Source organism: Crocuta crocuta, unplaced genomic scaffold, assembly GCF_008692635.1.
Source record: "Crocuta crocuta isolate KB4526 unplaced genomic scaffold, BGI_CrCroc_1.0 scaffold56, whole genome shotgun sequence".
Lineage (NCBI taxonomy): Eukaryota > Metazoa > Chordata > Mammalia > Carnivora > Hyaenidae > Crocuta > Crocuta crocuta.
Window position 1 is genome coordinate 566,497 of NW_027531334.1, and position 24,578 is coordinate 591,074.

At 39.7% G+C, this 24,578-nt stretch overlaps 1 protein-coding gene across 1 annotated transcript in view; it reads right to left on the bottom strand.

Annotated features, from left to right (window-relative positions):
• Positions 1-24,578, bottom strand: part of GAP43 (growth associated protein 43) — a 100,197-nt gene that overhangs the window by 34,427 nt on the left and 41,192 nt on the right. The window contains exon 2 of the mRNA XM_077771824.1: positions 10,020-10,620. Within this exon, the coding sequence (XP_077627950.1) occupies positions 10,020-10,620 (601 nt within the window). The remainder of the gene's footprint in view (positions 1-10,019; positions 10,621-24,578) is intronic.

The window sequence follows — 24,578 nt, forward strand, 5'->3', positions numbered from 1 at the left end:
CCTGTGAAGATTACTTAAACATGTCAGATGAGGAAAAGGAGCCAAGGAACCTGGCAGATCATTCCTTCTCTAGGTGTACCTGTCACACACTGGCACGAGACCCACACAGGTCACTCATGGGGCTGGAATGAAATTAATCACCTGCTTTCAGAACAGAGCCGCTTTGGTTTCCTCTAGTTCTCAATATGCTTCCGAACAAATGCAAAATGCTCACTCTGGCGTCTGAACAGTTTGAAACCTAGCTACCTCCGGGATGACGTATGCCTCTGAGTAACAACGAAATTTGCAGCGAGCTCTGTATTCAGCTTCCAAAATAGCAAGAAAGGTTGACAGCAGCACAGCTTTCTGCATAAGCAAGTGTCTGCCTCCCCTTTGTCACTTAGAATCTGCATAGAGGTTGGGATGTGTCACAACATGGGGACTGTCGAGCTATTTTAGAAACAGTGGTGACCCTGAGATCCTCTGTCCAACACTATTGTTCTAGAAAGGGTAAACTCACTCACAAAGAATGCAAGGAATTTGCCTGCCCGCAGTGTTAAGGGTAGAATCCAGTCTCTTAGGGCAGGTTAGGACTTTCTCTACTGTAATAACATGGTTCACTCATTCTTAGCTCATTCATCAGGTACCTACTGGCTGCCTTCTATTTCCCAATCATTGTTACAGGTGTCAGGGACCCAACAATAAACAAAACATATCATGGAGCTCCTTTTCCCACTAAGGATTAATCTTCAATAGCTGCTGATGAATTATGAGTTGGATTAAGTTATTGTAATTTTTGGGTGGATTTGGATAAAAGATAGTTTGTTGAGTTTTTTAAATAAAAAATACCCCTTTTTCAGTAGATACATCTTGTCCTTCAAGACTCAGCAGAGGTAACCTCTACACCAAGAAGTTTTCCTGGACTATTTCCCTCTATTTAGCCTACACAGAAGTTTAATTTTCACACTAAATGTCATCATAGATAGCCTTAGGCCTGACACCCAGCTCTCCTTATCTCTCCGTACATTCCAATAACACAATCGGCAGAGGACGCAGCGATGCTCTCCACACATATCTTCGGAGAGACAGGTGTCCCTGGAGCCATCCATCCATCCCCTCCCCTCAGTTCTGACTTCTTGATGACCTTTAGGGTGAAAACACATGTATGCTGTTTATTATTTTTCCAGATTTTCTCTGACAGCCTGAGGTCACTGGCAGGCCTTTCCCTACATGTCGGATCTGTGTGTGTGTGTGTGTGTGCGTGCTCACATACACACATGTGCTAGTGCATTGGCAGAAGGCTATGCTACAGGCATAGGTATAATACTTAAGCATATCTTAGTTAGATCTTGTACCTTTTCATACCCCAAAGAAGATTCTGGCAGGGCTATAAAAACGTTCATCTCCACTCTATCTGAGAAATACACACATTTGCCATGCACCAGCAAGAAAGGATCACTTTAGGTGAATGGTTTCTGGTTTCTATTACAAAATCTAAAATAGTCTACTAACTAATACTGGAAAAATATAAAAACAAAAAGCTAGCCTCAGGACTTACTTGACTATATAGATGCTTCAGGAAAGAACATTAATATTATACATGACCTATAAGAAAAGGCACCTAGTCTTCCTAGGGTACATTTTCCCCTTGAAGATATTAAAAATGGTAGTCTATATTCCAAATAGAATAGTATGAGATGATCAAACTGGAACGTTTTATCTTCTACATTCCCATAATTTGTGACTTGAAGATTGAAAATTCATGTGAGAATTGCTAAGTAATCACAACTTATGCATCATCTAAACCATTTTATTCTTAGAATGTATGATAGCCCAATTCTAAAGACTTAGGCCTGTGAGCTAATTTCACTAATGGTCTAAGATCCAATTACTGTGACTGTAGAATACATAAAAGAATTGGAGGAAAGTTAAATTAGGCCTATCCATATGTTTAGTTCTTATGTTTTAGTGACACTCTACTGACAAAAATTTTTAAATGCTTATCAACCCAATTGCCTGTCAGATGTAGTCATTGCTCTACACAGGAATCCAAGACTTTATATACTCTTGAAGCTGTTTTAATTATTTTAATAAATAAGATGGGTATAAAAATAAACAATGAAGAAAAATAAATTTCTAAGAAGAAAATGAAACTGTTGAATGCAAATTATGGCCACAATAGCTGTAGATTTTCATCTCAGAGACAGGGTCAGCAGGCGTATAAGCAAGAGTCTAACCATATCAGAAAACATCATCATCAACACTTCATTTTCAACCTCAAGTATAAGATGGGTCAGAAAATTTCACTGAGTTTGTTTTGCAGTTTCCTGGGCCTCCAATATAATCATAAACTTTCTTAGAACTGACTCTTCCTGGATGCTTTGCCCCTATTTCTAAACCTGTTTATTACTGCTCTGTCCCCTAAACCCACTTTGCTAATAGTTTAGAAAATTCAAGCATAGTTGAATAAGAGGCCATGTGCCCACATTTCAAAGATTCCTCTTTAGTCTATCATTGCATACTTGCCTTTTAGAACTAGAAGGCAGAGAAGACCTAGTTGAGCAACACTTACTTTGTGGGTGTTGGAACTAAGCCCAAAGGGTAGAAGTGCTGGCCTGGAATCACAGCAGGACCTGAACACGAATTCAGGTCTCTTGATTTTAGATGGTGTTTAGTCTGTTATGCTGAAAATACAGAGCATTGCTGCCGGATACTTCCTATAAGATATTAGATCTATTAAAAACATGGATTCTATTCATCATCCTTGTGAAAACAATTTATGAACAATTCTTTTAAATAAGCCCAGATAGAAATTAATGGCTTAGGGAGCCAAGCTTTATTGCTGTGAGATCAGTAACTGGCTAAAGCTATTTAAAAGAAGGCAGAGATTCAAATTTTCTTGATTATAAGAATTGATCTGAGGTTCAGCACCTGAATCAGTCATTTTATTATGACACAAAATTCACCCAGGACTAAGAGGGCTGGCAAAATTATGAGTCCTTTCAAAGCTTTCCCTTTATGCATGCTGCAAAACACATTATTTTGGGGGATCTTTAAGGGCTCAAGTCCTGTAGCTTGAAGGAGCACCATTGGCTTCCTTCTTCCCTTCCTTTTATGTCTGGTTACAGAAAGCCACCCATTCTTTATTTAATGAAGCTATGATTGTGTGAAGAAAGTAAGAGTAATGACCACTCCATGCTTTCTAGTCCATTAGACTGAGTGCTCTGCTCTCTCTCCATGTTTAGCCAAATGGACTGACTGTGTAAGCCTTAGGGATTTTAGTTATGCCTCCACCTCTTTTGAATCCTTCTGGGAATCTGTGTGCATGGGTATATGTGCAGACAAAAAGAGAAAATATATTTGATGAACATACATTAACATCTGAAAATATTCTGTATTTTAAGAAATACTGTTTCAGGGCACCTGAGTGGTTCAGTTGGTTAGGCATCCGACCTCGGCTCAGGTCATGATCTCACAGTTCGTGGGTTTGAGCCCTGTGTCGGACTCTGTGCTGACAGCTCGGAGCCTGGAGCCTGTCTTCAGATTCTGTGTCTCCCTCTCTCTCTGACACTCCCTTGTTCACACTGTCTCTCTCTCTCTTTCAAAAAAAATTAAAAAAAAGAAATACTGTTTCATTTTCAGCTACAAATATAGTTTTACCACTTTAAAATTAGCAGTTACTTACACGCCTTTCTGATTATTAGCTTTGTTTATGAGGCAATAGTAGTTATTTAATATGAGCTATGAAAGAATAGGTAAAAGGCTTTGCGGTGTTTCTTGACTCTAACACATCTCTTGTCTTTTGTCAGCTTACATTTATTTAAATGGAGAGAGTGATGGTTCTTCAATCTGTCCTCTCCATTAAGTTCTTTATATTAATTCAGTTATAAATATAAAGGTATTAGGGTCTTTCAGAAATGTACTTGCCAAAAGGGAGGAAAAAGATATAAATGAGAATTTTAAAAGACACTAATTTTGATAAGCCAAATTCAGGGTAAGGACCACCTAGAATACATGAATTACTTTCACCTGTTTGAGATCTGAAACTTGCACTTTCCCATGTTCAGCTCTCCCAGTGTATAAAATAGGGTTAGTGGCACTTCTGTCAAGAACAGTCAATTTTGACTGATCTTTATAGCTCTCTTGGGCCTAATAAAACAGTACCCGAAGGATTTTCACACTAGGAACCCAAGATTCAGAACTAGTTTACTATTCCCAATAATCTGGGGATGATGGGACTGTGAGGGAATTATGATCAGGGAGTATGGTTAATTACTGGTTATTCATCTGGAAGAGTAATCACTCGTGATTCTTAGACAAGAGTCTACAGGTCCAATTATACAAATGAAAAGGTGGTTCTTAGATATCCTCCTCATCTTCGTTTCTTTCAGAATAATACCTGTAGGGGTTTCAGGGTTCAGTACATGACCTCTGTAATCAGGGCATCAGGGCTCAGCCCCTGGTTCAGCCACTTGCTGGCTGTTGACAACCATCAGGTGCTTCGATCTCTCTGAACTTCAGATTCCTTATCTGTAAAAGTATTTACACCAGAGTGTTTTTGATGACTAAATGGGATAATCCCCAGACAGCACTCAGCATATGGTCAGACATTTGATAAATTCTCATTAAGTGCTATCCATTACAAAAACTATGTATTTTAAACGTCAAAGAGGGGCACCTGGGTGGCTCAGTCGGTTAAGCGTCCGACTTTGGCTCAGGTCATGATCTCACGGTTCATGAGTTCGAGCCCCGTGTTGGGCTCTGTGCTGACAGCCAGCTCGGAGCCTGGAGCCTGCTTCAGATTCTGTGTCTCCCTCTCTCTCTGACCCTCCCCTGCTCACGCTCTCTCTCTCTCTCTCTCTCTCTCAGAAATAAATAAAACATTAAAAAAAATTAAAAAAGAAACCAATCTCAAAGAAAACTTAAAAACCAACTCTCCTAGCCCCACCTTTTAAAGATGAGTCAACTAAAGCCTGGAGAAAAGCAATGGCTCGCCTAAAATCTCACAGCTGGTCAGTAAAAACATTGAAATAGAACCGTGGTGTCTTTATTCGAGTTCAGCGTTCTTTCCTCTGCATTATCTTTCTGGGCACACAGGTCATAGGATGGCCCAGGAAAGTCCTGGTTGGTATTGCCCAACAATAATGAGAACGTGGTTGCAACTGCTAAGCAAAAGAGAAAATGTAGGAAGTGAGATTCAAGAGCACCTTAAAAGAGATGTAAAGAACTCCGGGGCTAAAATTAAGGTGAGGATTTAGAGTTCTATCAGTTTGATCCCAGGTTTGCCACTGAATGTGTCTGTGGGCAGAATATGCATTTTCTTTGCCTCTACCTTGCCTCTATTCTCAGAACATAAAAGCAGAAAGGAAAATATTATCGAATGCCAGTGGATTGTTGTAAAGAAAAGCCAATAAAAATGATTACTCTAGCAGTATAAAAATGCTCCATAAAAACTTAATAATCAACAGTTTTAAGCAGGATGTCACTGAGTATCTGACGGAGTGCCCACGTTTTATAGACAACATTTATGGGTTTCACAACCCAAATTTTCACTGTTTATGAATTGTACATAAATTTGGGATGTGGTTGAAACCACATCTCAAATCAAAACTGCTTATGAGGCACCCTGCCAAATAAGTGTAAATATCCTTGGGAAATCTCACATCTAACACAAGAGCTTGGTGGACGAGGATCTGTCCTTTGGAGAGCTAAAAATATTATGGATGGTTACACGGGGACTTAGGAAAATTTTGTTTGAGGGAACATAAAGAATTGCCCAAAATCCAGAAACACAGGCTGGGTATTTCATTTTCTTACACTTAATTATGATTCCAGAAACTATAACTTTTGCATCCATTATTCTTGCTAACTAACAGTTTGGCAATAGAGACACACATTATATAAAAACTTTTTCTTATCATGTTTTAAACTGCATGAAACACTGTCTCATTTGTATTTTGCTCTGCAGTGCCTTGCTGTACCTTTGGCATACTCCATACCTCTTGCAGAATTAAATGGGGTCGATATTACTACTGTGATTGTTTTCAACACCACTCTCTGAGTTTTATCCCATACCCACTCGCTACTGGATGAGTATACCTTAAGATCAGTGCCCGTATCTTACTCGTTTTTGTAATCCGAATGACACATACAGTAAAAAGTTAATGTAAGTGAACGAAAAAAAAAAAAAGAAGGAAGGAAGAAAGGGAAAGAGGAAGAGAGGGAAGGAGGAAGGAAGGAAGAAAGGGAAAGAGGAAGAGAGGGAAGGAGGAAGGAAGAAAGAAAGGGAAAGAGGAAGAGAGGGAAGGAGGAAGGAAGCAAAAAAGGGAAGAAAAGAGGTAGTTAATTTTTCTGTTCAGACAATAACAAATAAAACTCCCCTGTTTCCAAGATCATTATTGATAATCTCAGATAGAAAGAGGTATGAGATTATGAAAATAAAATACAGCCAAGTTCAACATAAAGAAAACTTCGGGTAACTCAGAGTTACATCTGCTGGTAGTATCAGTCAAGTACCCTGTGGCAACTACCTAGTCAAGCTCTCTGATTCCCAGCCACTTGGATGTGTTACTTTGGTAGTAGTGTTGCATCACTGCATTTGGCCACATAGAAATTCTGGAGTCCTCTACTGGGGAAAGTCAATACAATTATCATGGAGAAGAGACACAGCAAAATTCCTTCACTGAGAGCCCAATGAACACAGTGTAACATTGTTCATCAAGAGATACCAAAGACATTATCACTAAAGGCAGCTTGAAAGTTCTCGTCTCATGGCTAAAGGGGAGCAGGGTCCTAGATATGCCTAAACACTCCTCCTCCTATAAAAAAAAATTCATCATTAGAAAGGCACTGAAGTCTCTTGGTCATATGCATATCAAGAGATAGGCAGGTAGAGGGGCAAAGCAGAGAGAGAGGGAGATACAGCTGGGGGATTTAAAAAAAGAAAAAGAAAACAAAAACTAACTCCAAAGATTAATGTAAAGGGCATCCACCTGTAATAAACCCATAAAGAATAAAAGAAGTGAAATAACATATTTATAATTTACAAAGCATTTCCGTTTGTATTAAAGCAGTGATGAGATTTAGTCCAAGTTGTTTGACTCTCTTGCTGACAGAAATGATTGTCCTGAATTCTCTCAAGTGATTTGTTATGCCCTGAACCCCACTCCACCCTCTCTGCTTGTCTCTCTATACCCATCCAGACAGCCGTAGAATCCTACAGCAACTCAGGGTAGCCATCTATCTCCAGACAGTAGAGCTCAATTGGAAATACTGTTATTTTAACCTGGACTGGAATGAAATCCAATGGGAGATAGAAGAAAACACGGTACAGGGCTCCTGGGAATTTGGGCCGGCTATGCTGTGATAGATTTCTCTGTCACCTCTAGTTTCTGTGATTCCTGAAATTCATCATACCTGGGTAATTTGCGCTGTCACAGACAGCAGGCAAGGCTAATAGACACATCAGTTGGGATAGAAACTACAGGCAGCATTTCAGAATGTAACCAACATGACTATACCTACCCCAAACTCAGAAACAATGTAAAATAAAATGTCTTTTGTGATTATTTTCAAGTACTTCACCCACAGTTTCAATTACCTTTCAATGTACATTTCAAACTCAGACTAATGGAGACATTTTTCAGTTATAATCTGTAAAATTTAGGACAGAACACAATTTCCATTTGCTTACAAAAACCCAACACATTTTTAATCAAATTAAGTGAAAAGACTAAGCCAGTTTGCAGGAGGAATGAGTGAGTGAAGAAATTATTATCTACAAATTAAATCTAGTCAATTTCATTCATTCATCCATCACTAGACATTACTGAGCACGTGCTACATAAAATACTTCATTAATTCATTTGGAATCACCATAATTTGCAAAATAATGAAACTGAATTTCGTTAAAAATTTTAGACTTCTATTGATTCAAGCAGTCCCTCTTTCTATTAATCCAAATCATGAGCACAAACCTAAAATTATATCGCGACTTTATTTATTCTCACATTAGAAATCTCAAAAAAATACAACTTTAGCATCGTTAAATATTTAGTTTCTAAAATCATGATTAATTTTTAAATTTATGAAAATAATATAATAATCTGTCATATACAAAGTGATTTCCAGCCATCATATGGAAGCTAAAGAAAAATTAGTTAACTCTCTTAATTATAGAGAACAAACTGACGGTTATCAGAGAAGAGGTAGGTGGGGAGACGGGTGTAATAGGTGATGGAGATTAAGAAATGTAACAAAAGGCCATAGACCAGGTGGCTTACAAACAACAGACTTATTATTGTTCGTAATCACCGTGATGAGCACCAGGTAGCACCAGGTAATGTATGGAATTTCTGATCACTATGTTGTACACCTGAAACTACTATAACACTATATGTCAACTAACTGGAATTACAATAAAAAACAAAATGAAACAAAACAACAACAACAAAAAAAAAACAACCGAAAAAGTAGTTAACGAGGTTTGTTCTGATGAGTAAAATAAAATCAAAACCCCATTCTTCATCTTGTGCCTTACCTTTTCTAGGGAAATATCCCCATCTTCTTAACCACAAGGTCTGACCCCTGGGGCTGATATGTAGTTAGAATAAAGATTTAAAATGAGTCACTGGTAAAAAGAGGTGTGTGATTTGTCTGGAGCTAGAGAATGCTAATAACAATAATAATTAATATAGTCTGGCTTCTTACAGAATTTGGGGGGTAAGATGAAAGAAGTAGACTTGAAAACATTTAAAATAATCATCTGCCATTCTGTAATATCTAATATAGTATCTAAAATGAATATCAAAGCGAATGTCCCATGATTACTTTCTCAATATAATGGTCAGGTGCCAAAACATTTCCCAGACAACCCCTATGGAGTAGGTGCTTTCTCAAGGGCACAATGTGGTCCAGTCCAAAGGAGGGTCCTTGGACACATCATGAGTTAAGTTCACAAAATTTGAAAGAAGTAAACCCAAACTTTTAAACTGGCACAGAAGCAACTTTACCTTTAAAATCTTTGAGGCTGAAAGATATTCATGGGTCATATTAGACTAGAGAAAAATCTTGGAGACTGTTGACCTGCTTCACATTACAGATGGTTAAGGTGAGGCATGGGTCTAGTCTCTAGAGGTGAAGTTCTTTTAAATCGATCTTGGTCTGGGAATGCTCTTTCCCAATTCTGCACAGACTCTTTGGGCCATAACAGTGAAAACAGTCCAGCTTTCAAGTAAGATGCTCCAAACCGAAGAGAATCTAGTTCCTTTTTATAATCATAGTCGACCCTCTATGTATGCATATGGTAGAAAGTAGCATCTTCAATAATAAAATGATAATTTATGTTTGACTTCACAGCATGTTCTATATTTGGGGTTTTTATTTTGTTTTTGGCAACATCAACAGACATTTTCCTAATTAGTTTGACCCTGATTCAATGTTACAATTAACATTCTCTGAGCGTACACACACATACACACACTACTCACCAATTGATGGTGGGGAGAATGCCCAGAAACATACTGTGGGATAGGCAAAGGTGGTCTGAGATTATGTTTTTGCTGCCAGCAATTCACAAACTAGATCATCTGGACCAATAGGGAGTTGGCTGTATTTATAACCAGGCACTTCCTAGAGCCAAATAATCATATTAGCTAATTCCCATCTATAAAATATATGTAGCCTCAGTAATTACTTATTAAATTTAAGTGTATCCAGCACACAGAATCCTTTTTTGGTAAAATCAGGATTACCTAGTTTTACTATTGATGTCAATGCAGTTAACAAGATAATTGGCAGCTCTCTCTAGTACTGGCGGCTACACAGACCTGCCTGAGTTCTCTCGCAGGCTTGGAGATATGTGAGTGGCCAGACTTAGCTCTTAGCCCTGCCACTTTGGAGAATTAAGCACAGCTTCTCTTTATTTGTTGAAAAACCTTCTAGACTTTTCTCCTCTGCCTCAATGACCCCAGTGGCCTGGCGTTTCCGGGAGGCCCCTCTGGCCCACCCACCCCTGGCGTGGGACCCTCGCAATTGCTCACCTATCTTCTCCTCGGCTTGGCTGCTCTCCACAGCATCCGTTGGAGGCTGGGCTGTTGCCTTGGCAGCAGCATCCTCTGCAGCAGGGGTGGTGGCAGCAGCAGCAGCAGTGACAGCAGCAGGCACGTCGGCTTGTTTAGGCTCCTCCTTGGCTGGGGCGTCTTCGGCCTTGGAGGACGGCGAGTTGTCAGTGGAAGCTTTAGTGGCACTTTCTGTCTCAGCAGAGCCGGCCTTCTCCTCTGAAGGGGCAGGAGCCTGGGGGGCTGCCTGCTCTGTGGCAGCATCAGCGGCGCCCTCCCCCTTCTTCTCCTCGGAAGGAGTTTCTCCTGCCTTGCCGGTTTCCTCAGGCTTGGCAGGGGCCCCGTCAGTGGGAGTGGGACCTTCTCCCTCCTTCTTCTCCACGCCATCAGCAGCAGGGGCTTCGTCCTTCTCGTTCCCTTCAGCCTCAGCAGCTTGGGCGTCACCCTTCTTCTCTCCTTTGAGCTTTTTCCTTGTTATGTGTCCACGGAAGCTAGCCTGAATTTTGGTCGCGGCCTTATGAGCTTTATCTTCTGGTTTGATGCCATCTTGTTCGATCTTTTGGTCCTCATCATTTTTTTCAACCTTTGTGGAGAAAAAAGGGGTTAAGAAAAAAACAGAAGAGATGGAGTGATGCTCTTCTCCCTCAAATTACAGCAGTCAACAAATATTCATCAAATGATTTATTTTCTCTCAGGCTCCATAGTTGTAGTAAAGAAATCAGTAATACCCTGGAAATTCATATCAAGCCTTCTCCTCTCCATGATGGAGAATTAAGTAGAGAACACATTATCTGATGGGAAAACTAATGTCCTTTTGGCCTTCCAGAGTCACTGGCCTTATTTTATATGTATTTCTTTCCCCAGCTCAATGTCTCTCCATTACAAACTTAAACCAGCTTTTTAAAAGATGTCCCTTGATAATTCAAATTACATTCATCCTAGGTTTTCATCAAAGAGCTGTGAAAGACAGTGGTTTTTCAGGGTGCTGGAAAGGGGACTCTGTGAAAAATGTGATGGCTTAAAAAAATAATCATGAAAAAGTCTATTTGTGTCCCCAAGATTTGAAGTCCAGTCAGGAAACTCGCAGGACTAAGGCCAAGAGTATGATAAAGGTTTAGACAACAAATCCATCAGGGTTTAGTGCAAAATGCAGATGAGTTTCAGGACTTTGAGAGATTTGTTCAGAATCTGAACTTAGAATGCTGGTCACAAAATGATGTCTACTTTGACCTCTTTGTGGTCTCATATCAGTAATCAACAAGAGACCTTCAATATTCGAATACAGAAAATGGCCATTTTTTTAGTGAAAAACAAACAAACAAAAAAGAATGGAAAACACTGTTTCCACTTTTGAAAGAGTAGTATATACTCACTAAATCACAATTTCTTATTCCCAAAGCAATTTAACCCTAAAATCAGTTTTCTATTATCACTAATGGAGTCATCCTGGTATGGAAGGCAAGAGACTAGAACACAAATTTTCTTACCATTTGGTTTTAACGTTTATAGAAAAACATATGGTGCAAATAACTTTTTCCATAAGGAAATTAAATCAGAAGATAGGCAGAAAAGGTATAGTCATGAAAAGAAATGCATAAGCAAGTACACAAAATTCTATATAGCTCCATTGCTCACCATGGTGCCCTCATATGGTTACTTATAGTCTCCATTCATTTCTTCAACTTTTGAACATTTAAGTTTTGTTCGCTTTTGTGAACACTGTTCTAGGCAATGGGGTAATACAACAGTGAACAATGCAGCAAATTTCCTTCAAAAGACTGATAATAGAAGAGTGCTTATCATGCACCAGGTCCTATGGTTGGCGTCAGTCATGACTTTGGCCTGATCTTGACCTCCACTCCAGTTTAGGAGGTAAGCCACAGCAGGCCAATGCAAGAGTTGTTCTATCTGTCATACCAGCTCTGACCCAGTGACCCAGATTTGCTAATCATAATGTAGGTCTATTTGACATTTGTTGGACAGGCATATGGGCCTGTGGCTATATAGATTCATCAACATGCTGGTGGATATACAAAGGTAGTTTTCACAATTAGCTACATAGAAGAGTAAAAGCAGGACTGACAATTTTCCAGGAAAAAATTTTAAGACAAGTTTTTCTTCTTCCTCTGTTAACTGTGCATGTATCCACATAGAGAACGAAGGAGTAGATGAAAAGCACTTGGGAGAGGCCATTCTGCTCCCTCTTCCCAATGCCATTCTGTGACACTGTTCAGTTCTTTGATGCACTACCACCTTCCCTCCATCCTGCTGCTCTTGATAACTCCTACTGGGATGCACACAGCACAATCTGGGGCACGGGAGCAGCTGTCCCTGCCAGGAACGCTCTGCTCAGAGATGGAAGCATAACCCTGTTAAATTAACAGTTGTGAATGGAGCACAGAGCCAAGATGTTGTTAATTTATTTTACTCTATCTTGAGTTTTCTGAATGAGGCACAGTCTTATATGATAAGACATCTGTACTTGGGCATTGATGCCAAGTGATTCTTTAATACAAATACCTGCTTCTTGTGAAAGTAGACAAACCAATTATTTCAGAGTGGGCAGGTGTGCAGAAAAGACCCTCTGGTGGCTCAAAAAAGCTACAATTTTAGAATCCCCTTTTCTCTTTAAGAACACAAAGCAAGGGGCGCCTGTGTGGCTTAGTCGGTTAAGCATCCGACTTCGGCACAGGTCATGATCTCGCAGTTCGTGGGTTCGAGCCCCGCGTCGGGCTCTGTGCTGACTGCCAGCTCAGAGCCTGGAGCCTGTTTCAGTCTGTGACTCCCTCTCTCTCTGACCCTCCCCTGCTCATGCTGTCTCTCTCTCTCTCTCCTAGAAATAAATAAAACATTAAAAAAAAAAAAGAACACAAAGCAAAAGGGATGAAACTTTTAAAAAGCTGGAAAACATAAAAAGAAGAAAGCTGAGACTCTGCATGCTATAAAGAAACTTTACATGGATAAAGCAAGAGCTCCTCTTGATTCTTCCCCCCATGCCACCCATCTCTCTTTCTCCCTGTTTCTCTCTCTCTTTCTCTTCCAATTTTTTAGATTATCTGCCACTTTAACTTTGCAAATGATCAGGGCTTAAGTTTCTGTACATAGTATCTATGTTAAAATATCTATTTAGAAGGGCTCAGACTGGGCTTGAGTGCCAAGATTGCGGAACCAGCCTTATCTGAACAATCCAGGAGTATAAGGCACACAAGAGAAGAAGGGGTAGGTAGGAAGGGAGAGAATCATGGAAGACCAAAGTTAGGGGAGAGAGGTGAAGGCAATTTTGTAAGAGCTGGGCAACCAAATAGGCAAGGTATACCTAAAGAGATAATCAAAATATTCCATGGGCATGCAGCACGTTCTGGAGAAACCGCTGGACCACTTAACAGCATTAGAAATTTAGGGAAACTGGATTTAGTGGGTTGAAAAAAGACAACTAATATATGTTTCAGACAGTCAGAGGGGAAGAGACAGAGACAGAGATGGAAGGAGAGCGGAATGAAGGAGAAGGGAGGCAGGAAGGGAGGCGAGGGAAGAAACGAGCCTAAAATAAGGTCAGACTTAAATGATTGAATAGAAACATCAGAAGACAAAAATATTTTAAGTAAAAATTGGGTCTTATGCTAGACAGTGCTGGATTATGAATGTGCATGTCTTCTTTCTGTACCTTTAATTGATTCTATTAATATGGCTTAAACTACAGGTTGTTTTCTGGTAAAATTCCTTTCACAGTACTAGAGGTAACTGGGGTAGGAGTGCATTTTGTTGAGAGAAAGGCAAGAAAGAGTAGGACATTTCCCAAGACTGGCTGGAGGGTAACCCAATGTGTCAGGCCACAGAGACCTTTTCCCAACTGGAATAGAAGAACTTACCCAAGACAAAGGCCATTTGAGCCCAGAGAAACCACAGATCACTCAGTAAAAGCAGCACAGCTCCTTCCGTTTCTAAATATGTCCCTGAGAAGTTAAGTGACTTGCCTAAATTTATAGAGTAAGTTAGTGGCCCACATTATATTTGAACTCAGGTCCTCTTTCCTTCCACCCAACCCCAAGTCTGATTTTATTGCATTAGTGACCTGCAACATCTTAGCCTTTCTTGTGGCAGATAATCCATCAAGCATCATGTAAACATTGTCATTCATTTATTCATTTAACAATACTGGGTGCCTATGCTGTTCACTGTGGACACACTAGTGAATAGGTAGTACTGTATCTACCCACATAAGATTCTTTTTAAGTATGATTTTGGAGGAAGAAATAACCTCATCGTGCTTTAACAATCAGCAATTTCCCAGGAATTCACAGTAGATGCCTGATCTTATGCCCATTTTGTAAAGAAGTTAGGCCAACAATCTATATAGTGAGTTACAGGTGGAGAAGGTCTGGAAAAAGGGGATCTTGGCATTTAATAGCTAAAGAGTTCATAAGTCTCATCAAGATGGATTTACTTTTAGGGCACCTGGGTGGCTCAGTCGGTTAAGCATCTGACTTCAGCCCAAGTCATGATCTCACAGTTCATGAGTTTGAGCCCCGTGTCAGGCTCTGCACAGAGCCTGAAGCCTGCTTTGCATTCTGTGTCTTCCTCTCTCTCTCTCTTTGCCCCTCCCCTGTTTGTGCTCTCTCTCTCTCAAAAATGAATAAACACTTAAAAAATAGTTTTAAACTAAAATTCTTTAAAAAAAAATACGTAGATTTACTTTTGGAGTACCCAGCTGGTTTAATTGAAAAAGCATGTGACTCTTTATCTCAGGGTCCTGAGTTCAAGCCCCACATTGGGTGTAGAGATTACTTAAAAATTTTTTAATTAACAAAAAAAGATTTACTTTTTCAGCTCAGTCCTATAACAATTAAGCTTTGTCCTGTTCTCTGATATTTTCTGAGATAATTTCAAAACTCTTTCATTTTTAGATGGGATTGTTGCTATCTGTGAATTAACTGAGAAGGACAGTCCAATGCAGTGCCTTATATGTAGGAAGAATCTCATTATGAGTTGCAATAACCTTTTCAGGAATCTTTACCTCTATAACTTATTGTTTTTATTGACAAATTTGTTTGGGAGCTCTGTAATTTATGAAGTCTTAAAGGAATTCAAAGTACTTGAAACCTTTACTTTTCAACCAATGCTAAGATCTTGGATGAATATTGCTCTGAAAAAGATGGATACCATTATACTAACTTGTTAGAATCTAGTCAAATTTCTAAATGGATTACACAAAAGGGCAATAACTTTCAACAGTATTTAACAATCACAAGAAAGAAAGCCAATGATAAGATGTAGCTATTTAATATCCAACATTGTTGTTCTGGTTAATAGTTTCCTTTCCTTCTGGGAAAGGGAGAGGGTACAACTTAGGATCCATTCTAAGAAGTCCAAACATTTGCATGAATTATGTTGCAAAAAAAACTTTAGGTAAAAATCTCCGAATGCCTGACTTCCAGAACTAAAATAGCATCATCTGTTCACCTGGGACACCACAATTCATTCCATGTTGTCCAGTCACCATAGGACTGCCTCAACCTTCCAAACACAGAAGAACTTGGCCCTGTATCTACTTCTGCCAGCCATAAATACTACTATTATAATATTTCAAATTTTCTCTTAAACAAGGTTGAACTGTAAATGCTTTTAAAAATTCACTGGTGTATACCAATTCTTCTAAGAACATCTTTAGTTAATCAAAATATTTTCTTATTGAGCAAAAGATATCTTTGAGAAGCAAAATGGAAGGGCCAGAGGTATCTTAAGCAACACGTTCTTTATCATACTATAGTCTTCCTGCCTATCAGGATCTTATGCAATCCATAAAGGGACCAAAATAGAGTACGGATGACATATATATAAAATTTGGCAGACATCTACTTATGGCTCACTCTAGTTTTATTAATAATTTATTGAGGTAAAATTCACATAGAAAATTTCACTCTATTTTTAAACATAGTTTATTTTAAACATAGTTGATAGCAGATACTTTAGAAAACATGTCCAAGCATTAAAGGATGTCATACCAAAGCTTCTGTATTTCTTCTAACCTGGTCAAAGATCAGAAATCCAGTGAAATGCTCCTTACAGAGGAAAGAAAGGAGGATGGACAAACCTCTTCCAGTTCTGAAGATAAAATGTCTTCAGGTTCCTTTCTGGGCAGTTATAAGGAAGAAAGTGTCATTTTTAAAAGATGAATGGGTCGCCTAGGTGGCTCAGTTCATTAAGCCTCTGCTTCTTGATATTGGATCAGGTCATAGTCTTGAAGTTTATGAGATCAAGCCAGGTATTGGGTTCAGCATGTATGGCCTGCTTGGGATTCTTTCTCTCCTTCTCTCCTTGCCCCTCCCCTGCTGGCTTCCCCTCTCTCTCTCTCTCTGTCTCTCTCAAAATAAATAAATACACTTAAAAAAATTAATAAAGGATGAATCAACACAGCTGAGCTACACACAGTTCCCTCAACACTCAAATCTGATTTGAAGATCTAACGAAGCACGTGAGGGGGATGGTGGGGAACGAGATGAAGATGGAGGCAACGAAACTGCTTTTGCCAACAGCTGTCATCACATTTTAATTTATTAAATTTTTAAATTTTTATTTTTTTTGAGAGAGAGAGTGCATACACAAGGAGAGGAGGGGCAGAGAGAGAGGAAGAGAGAGAAAAATCTCAAGCAGGCTCCATAGCCAGACACAGGACTCAATCGCAGGACCCTGAGATGATGACCTGAGCCAAAATCAAAAGTCGAATGATTAACTGACTGGTTAATCACATTTACCCTGTCATGCCGCATGATGCCCCTGTCACCACATTTTTAAAGTCTGATTTTCAGTCCAGTGCAAAGTCCTTTTATAGTTTAGTGGAGCACAGGAAATGTATAATGACTAAGAACGTCTCCAGGAGAATGTGGTACAATAAGAGTCATTTTGCAATGCCTGGGAGAATGGTAGTAAGGCAACTCTCTTTCTTCCTTCAAACAAAGGGTGCAGCATATTGCTGCAGCTCCAGAGTTATACTAAACAAGTAAGAAATGCTCATTGGTTGACTGACTATATGAGAAAACCAAATATCCCATTTTGGAAACTGGAATAGTAATATTAACTTTTCAGATAATAGCTGGTTATCAAGACATGGGTCTTTAGCTCACTTTCATATACTATTTATTTAACATGTATAGCCCACTTCCAAAAGATTATGAGGCGGCATATGCATCCCAGAGTAAGGCAATAGTGGAAGAGGATTCAGTTTCCTTTCAAAAGAGTTTTCTTCTATTTTGTATTATATATTTGTAAGTACTTTTGTCCCACAAAGATAGAGAGAAGAAGTAAAGGGCATATTATAGTTGGTGGCTTCTAACAGACAAAAATCGGCATATGAAAGACCTTGTCCATTTGGCTCACAGCTGAATTTCCAGTTTCTAGAATGGTGTCTGGCACATGGTAGATGTTTGATTCATGTTTATTGAATAAATTTAAAATTTGAACATATCTATTCATGTCATTTTGGAAAGATGACAACAGATAAGGAAGTCTAGAGTTCCATTTTACTGACTTTTATTAAAATTTTTCCTTTCTCAGGGATGGAATTCAGTAGTTTCTGACTAAAACAGGTATATGTTCCCCAATACCTAAGTGACTGACCTCATATGGTGAGGTTGAACACAAAAACCAATCAGAAATGAATGAGTAGAAATCAGACAAGAAGAGAAGTCATAAACCTATAGAATGGCATTGATAATAATTTCAAAAGGCACTTGAAAATGTCAATAAATCTAAGATAAGACAACTGACTTATATTTATCTTATCTATGAATTGGCTAAAGTCTTGTCAATCAAATTATTTTTCAAATATATATGTCTGCTTCTCCATTTGTAAAATGGGTGAAAATATTCATTGAGGATTGTTGGAGACCCCTCCCACTTCCCTTTGTTTATGCTTAATCTGTATAATGAGCCCTAGGGCCTATGATTGTGAGCTGGGGTAACTAGTCCCTTAGTTATTCAAAGAAGAAAACTCTCCCTCCACACACTGGAGCTGGGAAGAGCCTAAAGTTGAGATGAGGCACATAATTATTCTGGTCCATCTATCAGGGCATGTGCTGGACAGGATTTGACAAAACTCAGAAAACCTTTGAGTACGGCCAACATGGGTATATGTCACCTGACTGAATCAAAGCGTTCAAGTCATTGATCCCCATACAAATGCTTGCTAAGAGCTAGGTCTGGGGAAAAGTTTTTTTTGGGGAAGTCACACCTGGGAGGACACCTGGGAAGTCACAAGATGGGGTGCCATCTTGAGCAGTAGGACCAGCCACTCTGATAAGTGTTGTCCATGGCAGTTCACTGCCTTTCCAAGTGCTCACTGCCTCTACACGTGCTCACTGCCTCTACAAGTGGCACATGCTGAAAGGAGGAAAAAGCAGGCAAGGTGAGGGAGACACTAAACTCTGCTCTTGGACAGGTCTCCATGTCTGTAGAGGCCACTGAGCAGGAAACAAAAGGGAGAGATTCCCCATCAGGTGCTATAAAGGCTGGAATCACACAGGAGACTCTAAGAGGGACTGTGAGGCTCCTTCTGCTAACAACTGGACAAAGAAGGAGAACAGCAGGCAGCCAATCCATCTGGGAAAAGACAGGAAAACAGTCTACCAGCAGACAGCCCTTGTGCTGCCATCACAGGTGAATTCCTCCCAGGTGTGACTTCCCAAGAGCAAACCACACCCCCAAGCTGCTGGAAAAGGTAACACAAAATGTCTCTTATTGGACACTCGGCAACACAAGACACAAGAAGTATTGAAATAAATATTCTTCCTATTATACTGAATAGTGATTATTGATTTGTTATTTCTTCAGTAAGCCTCTTTCATAAATTACATTCTAAGTCAGTAGTACTTGATGTGTTTTGTTCAATGAATATGTAAATGAGAAAGATACTCCTCATGCACTCTAATACATGTCCTTCCTCTTGGTCTACCTAGCCTTGCTTTTCCTTCTTTGTGCTTATGGTTACCTGACATATTTTTGTTTCATTGTTAACTAAATCTTTCCTTGGACTCTAAACTTTCTGAGAGCAGGACCTTGTCAGTTTCATACAACCCTCAACACCTCGATAGCTAAAATAGTGCTGGCTCATGGGTGATGCTCCAAAAACATGTGTTTGTAGTTGTTGTGAAGTGACTCTGTGCCACCCCGTGTCAGTGACCAGAGGGCATGTCAATAAGCAGCATCCAGCTAACTGGCCAGGCATCCTCTTTCCACTCTGGGAAACAAACGCTCAGTGTGTCTCTGTCCTCTTACCAGTGTAATGAGTGTACAGCACATACAGGTAATATTTCAATTCTGGCCTCATCAGAACCATGTGAGGAACACATCACTCACTGTGCCTGTTTTATAATGGGAAACTGAGGAAACAGAAAGAGGCCTGTGTTATCCAGCTTCTAGATGACAGGACCCTTTCTCAATCCTATTCCTCACCCAATGCATTTGAAAGACTGCAACAAGTCAGCATTCCTTGATGTTTAAGAGCATGGGCTCTGAAGTTACGTGTGAGCTGGGTTGGACCTCGACCCTGCCACTGAATCACCAGCTCTTGAGTTTGGCTGGTCAGCTTCAGTTTCCTGACCTATAGGACAGGGGGAGAACAAGGCTCTCGCACTGGGTTGTTGTGAAGATTATATGAGTGAGCATCTATAGAGTTCTTAGCACAGTCCCTGTCATAGCGCACATGTTCAAAAGGGTTAGCTGCTACTTTTTCTCATCTTCATCATTGTCCTCATCACTATCATCTCAGAGTAACTTCTACATTATCATTAGACTAAACTTAGACATATTGATAAGATAAAATCTGTAGGGGCCCAGGACAGGCCACCCCAAAATATGCCACATTGGCATATTATCTTGATTGAACACTCAGACCCTCCTCTGTCCTCTTAAAGGTGGGAATCAAATCTCCCATATGAGAAATTCCCTCCTGGGGCACCTCTCAGTCGGCTAAGCATCTGACACTTGATTTCAGCTTAGGTGATGATCTCATGATCACGAGATGATGAGACTGAGCCCTGTGTCAGGCTTTCTGTTGAATATGGAGTCTGCTTGGGATTCTCTCTCCCTCTTCTCTGCCCCTCCCCTACTTTCGTGCCTTCTGTCTCTCAAAAATAATAAGTAAACATTAAAAATAAATAAATACCTTCCCTGCATTAAAGAAATAAAATGACATCCTTAACACCAGACATAGGGACTTGAAAACTGAGAAAGCTGTAGAAACAAATCTTGTCCCTTTTTTTCCTAATCTAATACATCAGCCTAAATTCTGCTTAGAATTCCTTATTAATTAAAGCTCCCAAACACTTGTTTTCTTTATCCTGTCAATTAATCACAAATGTATTCTCTTTATCTACAATGTATGAAAACTTCCTGCCCTGGTCATTTCTTTGGATCTCGGAGCATGGAGGCTCAATAATAAAACATGTTCTAAAACTTTGGTTTTTTTTTTTTCTCCTGTCTCATGTAAATTTAATTCTTGGTCCAGCTGGCAGAACTTGAAGGGTAGAGGAAGAATTTTTCTCTCCCCGCAGTACTGATGAGGTTTGACCCTAACACCTTATTTATGTCCACAGTTGTTGGTATACCTACCCAGGGAGTGGGGAGAGTCCATTTCTTTAACTTTACAGTGTTACAGAGCTATCTATCCTCAAAGAGATAAGCAGAAGTCTGTCTAAAATGTGTCCCAGTACTCAATCCAATTCTCTCTATTCTAGGGAAGGGGGAGGATCTGTTCATAGTGTCAAGTATGAACCATAATCCCTCTTCTCTGCCAACTAACACACACCAATCCTCCCTAACCACATCCATCCCTAAAACTCCACATGGTCCAGCATCTGGTGATGAAAGTTCACTTAAACTACAGGTCTATTCAGTTTCAAAAGATATACCCTTCACCTGACATCAGCCCTCCCCTACACACGAAATCTCATTCAGCTACTATTTCACTTATCTCTACCCTGTGGATCAAGCAATAGACCTTATACATCCAGTGAACACAACAGCCTGTATAGGTTCTGAGCGTACACTGGTTACTCATGTTTGGTAATACTCATACTCGATGAAACTGTGGATGCAGCTGCCAGGCATTTTGTGGGGGGTTAGCTTAGGAACCTCTGGTCCTGAGCAGGGAGGGGGTTCATGATTTGGGATTCCCAACTCTATCCAACACACCCTGACTGGATAGTTAGTAAAACTCCTCCTGAATGTCACTCTACTTAATATCTAGTGAGGGTACAGAATGTGTCACCAGAGTTCATGTCATTATAAAGCCTAACTGATGGGAGATGGAAAAGAACTGGGATTCCATTTGCTAAGGAAAAAAAAAATAAAACAATAGCTTGAATTTTTATATTACAGGTTATGAAGTCCTTTCAACTTCATAAAACTGTTCCTCTAGGCTGAATAAGTGTGCTATCCCTTTTGCAAAATAAAGAAAATAAAACCAAATGGAAAGCCCCACAAATGTAGAATGGGTCTTAACCCTAGGCCTCCAATCTCCTGTTTCAAGGAACTTAACCGAGAATTCAATCTAAGAATTCAACACTAAACACTCAGAAGGTATCATCAAATAAGTAGCAATCCTCAGTCAGTACCAAGACCACTTGAAGTACTTTTTACCTAACAGAACTGGTCTGTATTTAAGATCTCGTGACAGAGGAGGCTCTGGGATAAGGGGCAGAGGGATTAGGGGCAGACACATGTTTAGAAGGGGGAGCTAGGTGATTTTGCCAGAAACTGCACTTGCATGCCAAGCTTTTTACAGTAGGCTTGTATATATGAGGTGGCTGATGGGATGATTTTGCAGACACAACTATCCATCACCAATAATTTGCACGTGCCTTGATGTACTACTATCAATCACCATGTAAGTGATTGCACATTTACAGCAGTACTTGAGAAATCTTTTAAAAAGCCAAGTATGTTTTCTCTCTGATTCTAGAAGACATGTTGTTGTGTTCTTCCATGTATGGAAAAAATTATGGAATGTTTTTGTTAGGGGTGGGGCAGGGATGTCAGTTAAAGGGCATACAGTTTGAGGACAAATAGATTTCCATTTAACAGGGTTTCTAGCGGCACCTGGGTGGCTCAGTCGGTTAAGCAGCTGACTTCAGCTCAGGTCATGATCTCTCAGTTCATGGGTTCGAGCCCCACATTGGGCTCTGTGCCAACAGCTCAGAGCCTGGAGCCTGCTCCTGATTCTGTGTCTCCCTCTCTCTGCCCCTACCCCTCTCATGCTCTATCTCTCTTTCTCTCAAAAATAAATAAACATTAAAAAAAATTTTTTTTAAACAGGGTTTCTATTCCCAAGCTACTAGACAGTTTAAGAGGGACAAATATGTAGACCCTAGAAAAATCTGTAAATCATAACTGAGTTTAAATTTGCTCATGATGTTTTGGTCTTTGTCATTCTTCCTTTCTTCTCATTTGCTTTGTTTTTGGCATCCTGTTCTCTCTTGATTGTCAGTCATTGACACTCACTGATTACATGTTTGTTCCCCAGTGTGGTTTGGGGGGTCAAATGATTTTGGGGGTCAAATGAGTTCAAATCCTGCCATGGCCACTATTTAAATGTATGACCTGGAGTAAACTACCTAACTTTTTAGAATGCAGTTTCTTCACCTTCAGATTGGAATATTAATACCTACCTTGCAGAATTTTCTTTAGGATGAAAGAAAATAGTATTCATAAAGTGCTTGATACTTGAGAACTCAATAAATAATTGTTCAGAAGAAGACAATATGAGAGAAGTGAAAATTACTACTTTCTGGAGACTAGGGATTGAGTACATTATTTGACAAACATTTTGATTTTCTCTTTGATATTTCATGAAAGAATTTTTTTCAGGGCTGTGCACATTTCATAAAGATAATAAATACCTCCTCCAAACAAAGAAAATCCTTTAAAGGTAAAGACTATATATACATAAATAAATAAATAAGGTGAAGACGATATACACATTAAAAAACAAAGAAATAAGTAATAAAGGTAAAGACTATAAAACACCATCAGATCCATGGAAGAAATAATACTAATAATAAATTGAAAAAATTATATATTACTATGTGCCCAGTACTCTTCCAAGTACTTTATTATATACTTTATATAGAGACACACAAATATATTGATTAAATATATTATATATATTAACTAATTTAATTCTAACAAGGCTATACAATGCATACTATTATTTTACAGATAAAGGAACTGAGGCACAGGGACATTAAATAACTGCTCAAAATCACACAGCTAGTAAGTGACAGAGCCAGGATTTGAACTCAAACTACTTGCATAGGTGGCACATGAGTTAAAATCACCCCAGGAAGACAGGGCTTATCTACTCTCTGCAGGTGTTCCTTTCAGGCTCCCAGGCAAGGTGAAATGTGGAGAGGGGGGTAGAAGAACCCAGAGCAGGACTTTCTCATGGCCAGTGCCTGTTAGGGCTGGGCCATAGCTCCTCGTGTCTAAAGGACTAGGCTTTAGAGCTTTCACTACAATTTCATCTTCCCCTTTCAGAATCTCTTTACAAAGAAAAGCCCAAATACATTTTCAAAGCAGAGGCTGTGGGATCATGATCTCATCACCCAGGTGATGCCATGACTCATTTTCCTTGTGAAGATGTTGACAGGGAAGATTCACACTTGAGATGCTGAGAACAGCCCAGAGACTAGGTTCCACATTAATTCTGAAAACAGGAGAGGGAAAATATCAGAGCTCAGAGAAAGCAATACTGAGGAAAGTGGCAGAGGAGGGCCCCAGGTTAGGAGTTAGGGCTATTTAATTACATAAGAAAGGAAGATGACTGAACTAGTCACCAAATGCATTCTTATCAGGGGGAAGGGCTTGAGCAGGTGGTCAAGAGCAGGTTCTATGACTTACTCTCAAATCTAGGGATTTAATCCAGCCAGCATTCCTGAATTAGACATCACCTTTTCCTCAAACCAACTATTCTGTTACTTTTCTCATAATTGTAGGGAAACAGGGAGCTCCATCTAGAATGTTCATACTAGTTGCTCTGCTTATATTCTAAGAAAAATGTCATAGTATTTATGCCACATAGTTCATTGGAGGAATTTAGTGACAGTGCTCATCATGGTACAAAGAACCAGCACAGCCCCCACTTTGTGGTTGTGTAGGGAGAAACACGGCACCACTGGAGCCACCAGAGAGAGAAAGTCCCCTCTTCTCTGTTTTTGAAAACAGGCAGGCAACTACAACTTCTGAATTAGTCTGTATGAGCCATCTGGGGATTTATGATAATCTCATCTTTGAGCCAGAATAATTAGGCTGAATTGGGTAAAAATAAGGAAATATTAAGTCTGATTCTGATCATGCCGTGAATGAAAATTACTTTCCTTTTGAGGCATAGACAACTATGAGATGTGCCATAATCCTCTCATAAGTGATATCACATGACCCAAAGAGCCCGCCAGGGCACCAGGTCCGCTTGGCAGGGTGAAAATGCAAACAACGGAGAGCTTTACAGATGTGTCACAACCTGGAGAGGCCTCAGAGACCGTCCTGAGG